Source organism: Protopterus annectens, chromosome 3.part1 (assembly GCF_019279795.1).
Source record: "Protopterus annectens isolate FY-2018-M chromosome 3.part1, PAN1.0, whole genome shotgun sequence".
NCBI classification, from domain to species: domain Eukaryota; kingdom Metazoa; phylum Chordata; order Ceratodontiformes; family Protopteridae; genus Protopterus; species Protopterus annectens.
The window spans coordinates 710,077,202-710,089,417 of record NC_056732.1 but is presented as its reverse complement, the minus strand read 5'-3'; the positions used below and the strand labels follow the sequence as shown (position 1 = coordinate 710,089,417).

The 12,216-nt window shown below is 36.2% G+C and overlaps 1 protein-coding gene across 1 annotated transcript in view; it reads right to left on the bottom strand.

Moving 5' to 3' along the window:
• Nucleotides 1-811: 811 nt before the first annotated feature.
• LOC122798262 (protein FAM167A-like) overlaps nucleotides 812-12,216 on the bottom strand; it is a 203,308-nt gene continuing 191,903 nt past the window's right edge. Inside the window, exon 2 of the mRNA XM_044067063.1 lies at nucleotides 812-3,791. Within this exon, the coding sequence (XP_043922998.1) occupies nucleotides 3,561-3,791 (231 nt within the window). The 3' untranslated portion in view covers nucleotides 812-3,560. The remainder of the gene's footprint in view (nucleotides 3,792-12,216) is intronic.

Here is a 12,216-nt window from a genome sequence, read left to right as displayed (position 1 = left end):
TTTAGTGTAGGGTAGATGTAGGATTTTAAGTGTATGTGTGTGGATTGCTGTTTTTTTCGTGTGCTTGTGTTGTTTGTGTGTTTCTTGGAACAGCAAATTTTTTCCCAGGGAAAAAATATGCTGTTCCGGGTGTTCGAGATTTTAAGCTTTCACTTAAAAGGGGGGGTCAATGAATTAGCGTTCGCTAATTTAATACAGACCCAAATAAGCAAGTAGTAAATCTCCAAGAAACTGCCAGTTCAAGTCAATGTGCCTGAGCACATCTGAATCAAATTTGAAGTAAGCCAAATGGAAAATGATTTGTTTCTATCGTCATGGGTAGTGTAGTAAAGGAAGTGCATAGTTGTAGGGCAATCAGGATGTTAGTAGATTTAAGATGGCATGGAATACTTTATTAAATCAGGAGATTAAATTTAAGTTTGTTTTATCATGCCAAATAGAAAAAAAAATAATTTTAGTCAATGTGTTTATTCACTGAACTGGAAATTTTTCTGATGTGGTCCCATTAGTCTATCTAGCCTTCAATAATGGGTTTGACATTTTCACTTGTGTCTTATTTTTATGGTAAGTTGGAATGTGTAGAAAATATACTTTGAAGAGGTTTACATACAAAGAGTAAAGACTGAAGTAGCTGTTTATAGTCTACATTACGATTGACTTCAACAATTGGAAAAGTTTTTGGGGTCATTCAAAGGGGATCCAGTATCTGTCTGCCTGGGATGACATGATCAACAAACCACGATGCTTTACCAGAGATGGTCTGCACCTGTCGCACCTGGGATTCAGGTTACTGGCTAAGGCTCTTGCCACCCCCATAGTGCCCCTTTTAGGCAAGGCTCAAAGGCCAAAACCACCACAGTATAAGCATGCAAAATCTGAAGGTAAGTGCAGTGGTTATGTTTGTGGACTGTATTAAATAGCATTGGAAAATGCTTGTCAGAAAAGCATAACAAACTGTGACGTGATTTTACTCTTTATGTGTACTGGTGAGGCTGACCAAATAAATTTGAGTTTCTTTTCCAGAAATTCAGAGATGCATATGTTGTCTTAAAGCACAGAGGTGATACTAAGTAGTAATATCTGAAGGGTCTTGTGCCTTCCTAATGTTCTAGTAGGACCTATAGACAAGTTTGACATGGAAAATAAAGGTAAACATTTATCTGCTAAGGAATTAAGTGTAGTAATGTATTTTATATACGAATAGCTATAAATGTTTTGGGACTAGGCAAAGTCTACGTAGTCTAAGTGCTCATAACTAGTTCTTGCATAAATGAGAGCATTCGCACATCATTCTGCCTTGACATTCTGTTGCTACAGTAACCATAACAAACTGTAGTAAAATAAGATATAAATACATAATATCTTCCTAAAAGGCAATACAAAGGGAGCATTATGGTAGTACAGAATCAAAGCAAATGTTTGATAAAACCAGTTAATTGTAATTAGTGGTTTACAAAATCTGAAACACAAATCTTTGAAAGTACTGAAATTAAACAAATGGATTCTGTAATTAAAGGGGATAGGTAATGTTTCAAATTGTTCTTGGGTACAATACTACTAGTTTCACATTTGTTTTACTCACCGTATCACTTATATATAAGCTCAGTTGTCCAAATTTACAATGTATGGATAGTAGTCAGAGGATATATGGCCCTGACATTATAATGCAGAGGTTAAGGTTATGATTTACTAATCAGCTTCATTAAGCAGGTCTGTTTTTAACTCTTTCAATTTCCAAATAATTCTTTCTGACTCTGAGAAAATCATGAAATTAAACTGGTGTCCATAGTTACCCCAAAAAGATGCACCTATGCCTAGGTGGCTTTACCTGGTAAGCAGATGCATAAAATAAAATAAATGAAATATGCAGTTAGTGTTAGGAGTAATGTTTTATTTACATTATTTTCATGGTAGACTACATATGAAGTTCTAAATGGATCTTGGGTTGTATGACAAACAAGCTCCTGACAGTTCTAAGACTATACCTTTTTCTTACTGACACTAAAGAAACTATGGCACAGTAGCAAACAAATGTTTGTGCATTGCCTAGGTAAAGAAAATTTAAATATTACTCAAACATTCATAAAGAAAATCCTGCCCATGATGCTTTTCATCCTCTCTTATGCAGGTGTGGATGTATACTGATTTTTTCAGAGCGTTTCATCAGTTTAAAGAGCAGAATGAACTGCCACTAGAAAAAAAATCTGTCACTATCCCCTTATTATCCTAGGAAAGCAAAGAAGGGATCATCTCAGTCAAGATCTTGATGACTTATATCTAAGGTACGAACAGACTGATGTTAAAAACATATATATTTTTTCATGGCTCTACGATTTCTAGGAATATAAACATTTTAGCAAATGGAGATCATCACTGGTGCACTAGAGAAACTTGGTTGCTTAGAGGAGTTGGTATAGATTATTTTCTCTCAGTCTAGCAAACTCTGTGGACAAGTTTTTATGATATAAACTAGTATGGAATGTGTAGATTCCATAGGTTATATTCATAGATCAGTATTAGGCTAAGTACCATTATAGGCCATTTTAAACAAAGGCGATTATACCATATGAGAATCAAACCTTGCCTCTTGTGTCTGTAAGGTAAATACCTTAACCATTATGCCAACCTCCCATGTTTTCAGTTCATTTTCTTATATTTTCTGTACAATAAAACAAATTGTTACATTCAGTGATATATGGCACTGAAATAATTACATTTTAATTGTAGTGGATTACTTACTTTTTCTCTGCTCCTGTGTTATGGACAAATTATTATGATGAATATGTGTGCTCAATATGAATTTAAGTTAAACAGCATTAATAACATTTTCAGCACAGCAAACTTAGCAGCAAACAATCAGCTCAAGTTGGTAATTCCTCAACCAGAGAAGTAATTCAATAACAAAGTACAACAAGAAAATCTCTGCTCACAAATGAACCAGTTGTCACAAATAAGACTTAATTATAAAACAAACATTATTTTACAGTGACATCTTTTTACATCCATTGCATCCTTGTGAGCAGAGATCTTCCTGTACAGTGTAATAAACTAGCAGGCATCAGTTATATAAAACTACTAACATTTCTAGTCTAGTAAACAACTAGGAATAAAGTTAATCAATCAAAACAGTTGTATATTAAGGGGTGCAGACATATCATTAATGTTAATAACATTCTACAATCGTACTTTTTTAAGGGACATACCGGCATCTGCTGGTTTTACACAGAAGACTTCAGTAAATATAATCAGTAGTGTTTAGCTAAATACATAGCAACATGGGATTTGCAAATGTTTTGTGTGTTGCCATTAAATACAAACATTTGACTTAGTTTAACCTCACAAGGAATTATATGATTAGGAGATTAGACTGTTATTAATTGTAAAATAAAAGTCAGTTACTTCCAGCATAATGAATATCTGACAGCTAGAGTATTTATCAGCCATCTGTCAGATGTAAGGTCATGTGACAAATTAAAGGTTTTCCATGCCTGATATTAGTTTTGTAAAGTGTGCCAGGCATTTTAGTAAATTAGATTATGTATGTGGTTTATAAGTGATTGTCAGGGCATAGAGCTCCTTCTGCAAAATGTTCTTCTGGAGGTCACGTAGAAAGTAGAGTTTATTGATAAGGGACTAGGACACCCATCTCCTGTGCTTGAGCAAATGCTGTCAGTCTCAGAGTCAGAGCCCAAGTCATTCATATCACAGTATTCCAGTTTCAGTTCTTGGATGCCAGCATGAAGTTCCATCAGTTGCTTAACTAACATTTGGTCCAAATAACGCATCTCCATCTAAAAACAAACAAATATGCAAAACAATGAGATATGACTCCACAATTATTGCTGTATTTAGACAATATTTCTCGAAGAGAAACATAAAGCTGTGTTATTGATCAGGAAATATATTACTCCTTTTAAAGACCAAGTTCTAAAAGTAGCTGAATGAGCAAATAAGACACTGCAACATACTGGAGCAAAAGCATGATGAATATATTTCTGCGTTTATAAGACTGTGTCTCTCAGCAGGACAGTTAACATAAGCAGAAGGATTTCAAGCTTAGACTTTTCAAATTACTGTGATTGAGCAAAAACTAAACATCTTTAAAACTAACTCACATTTTAAGTTGGCCATTCAGAGACTGACCCAGCTAAACAGATAAATTCCAAAGCTTCTGTTGTTTGGCTATATTTTTGGTTTAGTGAAATGCACCAGATTACCTGCAATTATAAATATTTTGAAATATTATATCTTTTTAATTCTTTAAGAACAAAAATGTAATGAAATGTTATTCCTAAACTATAGTAAATGTCCAATTCCCAGAAAAATAAAAATAATGTAACAAAAACAGATATTTTTTTTTTCAGAGTTCTTCAGGCAGAATAACTGGTGGGTTGAAAGCAGCAGATAGTTGTAAAGGGATTTATGTACTTTGTGAAACCAATAATGTATAGAATTCTGTGATACTTTATACTGTGAATTTTGCTCTTAAATACACCTGAGGTTGACAAAGCACAAATGTGGCACAACAGGGTATATCTATTGGCCAGTGATACCAAAACCATGGCAGTGACCTGTGACTGAAGAGTCATTTCCAGAGTTACCTGGATAGAGTGTCTATATTGATAGACTGGTGCAGCCTCAGAAAGTGGTGATTATAGTGGTCATTATTTCTCTTAGGTCTTTATTCTCAGTTGAACTTCTACAATCTTTTGTATTTTCATCTACTTTCTATGTAAAGACCCCATGCATGGATGGGATGGTATTAGCACTGAGGAGTTTGAGCAAAGATTCCTTTACAGTAATGCAATGATGTATACCCTTGACACCCCAATAACAGCCTCACCCATAGTTATGCTTTCTTAGTAACTCTCCAACCCCAATATCCCCATCAGTTCCTCCTCCTTCCATCAACATTTCTCCTCCTCCTCCTTCTTCTCCCACCCCAGGAACATAAATGACTGTAACACAGACAAAGCTTTTCTTTCAAACAGATCCAGAGAGTATCATGCATTACAAGTGTTGTTGCAATGTATGCTCCATACCAGTGCAGTCAGTCCCACAGAGGTCCATACACACCACCAGCACTGCTTCCACCCATACCTGGTATTAATAAGGACAATGTATACTCTGTCATGCACTGCACATACCATTCAGACCAGCACCAAGTGCACATCTCTCTCTCCATTTCCTGTGGACCGACACATCAGAGCCAGCAATGACTGGAAGGCAAAAGCAGGCATAAGCAGGCACACAATATTCTCTTCCCTATGTACAGGCGCAGTCAAGCAAATTACTATGTGTGACATACTGGCAGTGCATGTACAAAAAATAACATAATGGCATTAACTTTGGTGAAATAAATTAAACAAACAAGCAGAGGATTAGCTTTCACCCACAATTTAAAAAGCCAAATACCCATTAATCAAAATTATTTAACATGCCACAGAAAAATGTGTAAGCATATCGCTATCTTGGTGCACAATAAAATAGTAAAAAAAAATTGAATTTTTCAAGTTTAACTATGTGTTATTAATATACAATATAATACAGCAACAAAAATGTATTTTTACTGGTCTAGTATATATATATATATATATATATATATATATATATATATATATATAAGCAATGACAAAACTGTTTGAATATTACAGCTGTTTTAAATGCAAATAAGATTTTACTATTCATTTATATGAACATTTTAAACAAACTTTTTGTTCAGAGCAATGTCTACATACCATATTAGCAGGGGGTGCTGATCTTAATATGACTAGCTCTGATTTTGCTTCACCTTTGTGAAGGGAGATTTCCTTTTAGAGCAACTGCTGTCAAAAAACATGCAAGCTGCCCGGATGGGATTAATTGCAAAACTCAGTCTCTCCCAAATGTCTGATTTATGTTTTTTTAACTTACTGGTAGCAAAGACAATGCAATTAATTTCTTAGCTATAAGTAAGCAACTGGCTTAATAAATTATGTTGAGTCTGACTAGTATAGCCAGTCAACTATTATTTCACACTTGTGAGTTCCCATTTTGGGCAACAGAGTTAGCTTTACAGTTTTGAGGGACCCTTGCTGAATTAATGGAGTCCCGGTCCCTAGCAGAAGTAGCAGAACTAAGTCACCACAGCAAATGGGCAGGATCTCTGTAGCTGCACAAATACTAATAGAGGTATATATTTGTGGGGGAGGGGCTACACTTACTAGATCGGGGGTCAGATAACTATGAGAAAGTTTTTAAGGGATGAAAAAATGCCCTTAAGATTAACTGTCTGGAGTCCAGTAAGAGTTTGTATAGTCAAGGTGACAATGCCATTGTTAATAAGATGAACTGAAGCTGGGAAGCTCCAGACAGATTAATAATCAAGGCATACCACCAGAAATGGTTGAGGGGACCCACAGCAGAATTAAGGAAGCAAGAAGGCCCTAGCAGTATTACACAGAGGCCCATCAAGATAGTCAGAATCAAGACATTCCAGCCCAGTTAAGGATGTGAGTGTGACCCCTGTAAAGTTAATGGAATAAGGAGCTTCACAGTAAGAACAATAAACTTCAGAATTCCCCTGTCATAGTTAACAGCTTCTTTTGTGTGGATCAGTTTTAGTGTGGACACTGCCCTGGTGACAGGATTAAACCAATAATAACAAATGATCAATATCAGTAATGGTGGAAAACACTAAAATTTGTAACAAAAAACAAAGTTACACCAATGTCCATGATATATGCAAACTGGCATAACTTTGTGTTTTGGTTTCTGGCAGGACTGATATGCAGGACACATCTATATTAATAGTCAAAGGGTTAATCAGTTAATCACGAAACCTTCCTTCTTGATAATCAACCTCTACAAAAAAGACGATGTTATTTAAATCCTGCTTCCTGATAAATTGCCATTCATCTAATAAAATCTGTTCTATTGCCAAAACATTTAATTTATGTTTCATTCCATGCAGAGCTGTGTTTGAATTTTAACTGAACAGACACAGTACTAGCCCTTGGGCATCTTCATCTATCTTCATCCCATCAAACTCGTTACTCATTTGATTTACTAACTACATATGAGCACTGCAGAAGTCACTGCTGCTTTGACAAACATTTAACAAAATGAACATGATTCTGCTGTAAAAATATATTTGTTTTGCCATTTGAAGCTGACAACTTATATAAGAAGTACAAATCTAGATTGTTCTTCATTTGTAATTCTATTAGGCATGCTATAGGCTCAAAATATCATTTTGTTGCACCAAATATATTGTATGAAATAATATAATGTACCTTACCTGTGCAAAATTGCTGTATTCTGTTATTAGTAGACTGACATGCAAATAAATATTCTTCCAATAATGCTCAGAAACCAGTTTTATTTCTATTTGCATATTAAAATGCCACTGCAACAAGCTTTAAAGGGGTTGCAGGTAACATATCCTTTAATTTCTGTTTTTTTCCCATGAGAAATTCTTAAAGGTTTTACAGTTCAATACAACTTGCATATTCCATTTGGAGTAGAGATGTTTGGTGTGAAAATAACAACTGTACTATATATTCACAGGTCTGGCAGGGTCTCCATCTCAGATTAAGTACTGATTTTTAATCGCTAAATTCATCACTTGCAGTTCTTTTGGGCCTGCTCTATATTTGTTGTTCCATCCTGCATGCATTTGCACATGCAGGCAGACAGGTTGTTTGTGTGTTTGTGGGTGTGTGTGTGTGTGTTTATTTTGCAGGATACATAGCTATACTGGAGTCAAACATCCAACAACATAATTGCTTTACATGAGTATTTCAGCAAAAAAGGTCAGGACCTCAAATCACCATGAAAGAATATGCAGATATAGAGGTAAAACCATGAAATACTAAGCAGATGCTGCAAAGCACATTCTGTTTTATGCTACCCGTCAGTGTCTGAATAACAAAATGACTAAACATTTTTAAACAACGGCAAACAAAAATATCACCACTATTATGAATGAGCATGTCATTCAAGAATAAACAGTGACACTCTGCATGTGAATTTTAAAACAAAAGAAACAATTTACATTATTCCGCGGTGGTGCAGCGGTAGCATTGTTGCCTCACAGCAAGAGGTTCTCCCATTCGATTCTCGGCTGGAGTGTGGGGAGTGCCTTCTGTGTGGAGTCTGCATGTCCTCCCCGTGGTTGGGTAGGCGTTCGAAAAGACATGCATAAATGGGCCTTCGTTGAACGTCGAGCTGGCACCTCGGCGTTCGTGGAAATCTACTGCCAATCATTAGTGGACCGGAGTTCCACTGTGGCAATAAATGGATAACATTTTAAACGCCATCTGTGGCCGTATACTGTCACTATTCTTTTTATTTGCAGGGTGTTTTTTTACAAGCTTCTTCCATTTACTTCAGAAGAACTGTTGAGGGAAACCTGGCTATTATCTACATCTATTCCTTTTCACAACACTGCACGACAAAACCTGTTATTTACCAACTACAGACTAAAATAAGATAATGACACAAGGATATTCTTTGAATGAATACTTTGATGCCCAAAGTAATAAACCCCACATTTCTAAACTGCAATTAGATACAAGAGGAAGGAAGGAAGTTTAAATTAAATGTTTTATACCCAGTATGTGGGGTAAAACTAGGAGATGTACCTTTGTCTGATTATGTAAATCAATTAGGATGATCAGAGAATTTTGTTTTAGAAGCAGAGGGTATCAAACTATATAAAAGTTATGGAACAGTGCTCATAAAAACATTTGAAAAGGAGAATGCATTCTTTGTTTTCATTCAAGTTGGAGTAGTTATTTATGGAACATGCCATGACTTAGTATTATGTTAACCAAAGTCATACAGTGTAGCCATGAGGCACAGTGCTCATTACATGACAAGTGTGTGTCATTACATGACAAGTGTGTGGCAATCAACTTGGTTGCTTGGTTCCCAGCTAATGCGAATGAAAAAAATGCTGTTCATTAAAGTGTGCTTGTTCAATGACTGAATTTAACTCTCCAACACTGCAGTACACTGTACTAGGGAAGTGTACCTAATCACAAGTGTTTTGCCTGGAAAACTGTTCACAGGCCTTTAAGACTTGCAGTGACTATAGCTGGTAAACTTAATTTGGGAGATGTAACAACTTGCCCCTCATCTAGACTTTGTTTCTGCAATGTGGCTGTTTTCTTGTTCTTATATGATGTGCATGTGATTCACTACCAAGATTTTTCTGTACATCCCAGTATTAGAGAACTAAATTCAGAAATGCTATCACAGTGTAATTATTCATTGAAAAATTGTGTCGCATCTGATTGAGATATGTCACCCCTCATAATTTTCTTATTTAAAATACAAAACTATTTAATTGGACAGAAACCTGCTTAATTTTTGCATGCTACTGGCAAAACCTTTGGGGAAGTAAGAAGAATGCAATTTTCTGGAAGGAGAATGTGATTTGTGCTGTACTGTTAAAGTCATAACAAAAAATGTAAGTTAACACATTAACTAGTCTACTTAAACTAAACACAGGCACACAGTTTCATCATATTGCATAATCTGTGCACTAATCAGACATTGTATTAACGCAATCCATCTGTGTCACATAATACTGACATTACGTAGCTGCTGCTTTCATATTGCCTTACTGCCAAAAGCACACAATAATAATATGCTCAAAACTCTGCGGCAGAACTGAAGATCTTATTTATGGATATGGCACAGTAGTGCAGTGGTTAATGTTGTCACCTCACCACCAAGAGGTTCTCAGGTTTGATTCTTGTCTGGACTGCCTTCTATGAGGAGCCTCCATGGATTTGCTCCAGTTTCCTCCCACATTCCAAAGACATGCATCTGGATTGTTTCTCCCTGGACTCCTCTGAAAATAGGCTCTGTCCTAGTCGGACTTTCCTGGTCAACAAATGTTAACTAAAAAAATAGTATGATGCAAGCAGTGAAAATGTTTTTAGTTCCTTTAATTTTATATATGGATCAGACGTATTTTTATTAACCAGAGGATAAGAGGACAATAATTAATAGTTAAAGGAATTTATCTGGGAGGGAAAGAGGGCAAGAGTTAAGTGGGATAAGTCGATCCTTCCAATAGAACAAAGTGGTTTAGGATCACCTGATTTGAGGAGATATTTCAGAGCTACACATTTAAGGCTCATATACATAACACAAGCAGAAGGTTATAATTCAAAATGGAAAGGGAAGATGAAGAAGCAGGAGTGAAGTTTATTTGTTCATTTATTTATTTATTTTCAGTTGGATGATCAGGGAAGTCTACTGGGTCAAGCAGAGCCCATTTTCAGTGGAGGACCAGGGAGAAAAGCACCAAAAGCAGTTAACAGAATATAACATAAGTACGGTATGGAATATACAGTATACAAAAGCATAAACATGCAATTTAAAATACAAATACAAAATAGGAAGTATACCTTTAAAAAACACAAATGTTAAAATACAGATAAAGTCAAAAGTAATACAGAGAATATAATTAAAAGTACAAGTCATAAAGTGTTTATACAAGTTTAGTGTTTGTTCTAACAATAATGTTAGTGATCAGAGGTGATAGTAGATGAGACTGAAGGGAGGTTTGAAAGAGATGACAGTGTAATTTAAGTGGGAAGGGAGCAGGAACAGTCCCAGTTTGAGGTAAGAATGGAGGAGAGATTTGAAATTAGAGTGGTTGTGAGTACAGTGGAGGGAGGTGGGAAAATTCTATAGTTTAGCTAAAGGAGTGTGATAGAATTAATTGGCCAGGAGGACGTAGGGGTATATAGATTTTAAGGAGGTTTTGGTTTTCAGATCTAACAGTACGACTGGAGAGGTAAGGGGTTAAGATAGATGAAAGAGAGGGGCAGATGGAGGGTTGGAATATGAGTCTGTGAGCAGTGGTGAGTTGTATGAATTTCAGGTAACTAGGAAGCTCAAGCTAGTTTAGGGAGTGGAGGGAATGGCAGTGATGGGTGGAGTATTTAGACCCTGTAGCAAATTTACAGACTTTGTTATAGCAGGCTTCCAGTTTGTTTTTCAGGCTAAATTGGAGATGAGTAAGTAGAGGGGCACCATACATAAGAGAGGGGAGCAGGTAGGAAGAGGCTAGAGTACGACTGGTAGAAGCGGTTAGATAGAGATATTGTCTATACAGCAGACCTAGTTTTTGTTTTTTTTTTCAATATTATTTTGGATGTGGATATCGAATTTTAAATGTTCATCAATGGTGAATCCGAGTAGTTTGGTGTGACGTACAATATTGATTAGAGTGTTATTGTGACTTTTTATTTTAAAGGAGGTTTTTTCTATGGCGAAATTTCTTAAAGGAGAGAATATCATTCTGAAAATTATATCCTGAAGTTCAGGAAATAAAGAGAGAGTGGGATTTTGGATGCAGGTACTTGAGGAGAATAATAATAACCACACAGACTATCATATTCATAAAGTAGCAGAAAGTATTCTAAGAGCAAAGCCAACAGGAGACTGGAAAAAGGAAATGTTGACAATAGGGATGACTGCAAGTAGGGGTACAGAAAATAGGTAAGAGGGGGCTGGAATTTATTGGAGAAAACTGGCAAGGAAACCAAAGTTTTGGGAACAAATAACTAGAGAAGGAAAGGTAATAAAGTGGGATGAGACAAAGATGAAATTTGGACATGCAAGCTAGAGATTGCCTTCTCTACCAGGAATTGATATCAGAGTATAGTCAAAGAGAAAGGGATAGGAGAATCTTAAGTGAAAGACCTGCTCTGTTAGAGTCCTTATTTGAATCTAGTACAGAAGCTACTGTTAAAGGCCGCAGTGATGCAGCGGTTAGCATTGTCGCCTCACAGCAAGAGGTTCTCCTGTTAGATTCTTGGCAGGAGTGCCTTCTGTGTGGAGTCTGTATGTCTTCCCCGTGGTCAAGTGACATATAAAGACATGCAGATAGGTGAGTGCGTGAATGGGTGTGCCTTCTTTGAAGGTTGGGTGTCATGCTGGCAACTCGGCACTGTAAAAATCCACTGCCAATTATTAGCGAACCAGAGTTCCGCTGTGGCGGCCCCTAACCAGGAAAAGCCGAAAGACATTACTTTAAAGAAACTACTGTTAAAAATGGGATAATTATTAGGGCATATGAAATATTGCATAATAACTATAAGAATCATTCAAAGGAGGTTAGAAAAGATTGGGAAGAGAAACTAGAAAAGCAATGTACAAGAGAACAGTTGGAGGATATATGTATGGCTTTCAAGTATGCAACAAAGTCTAGAA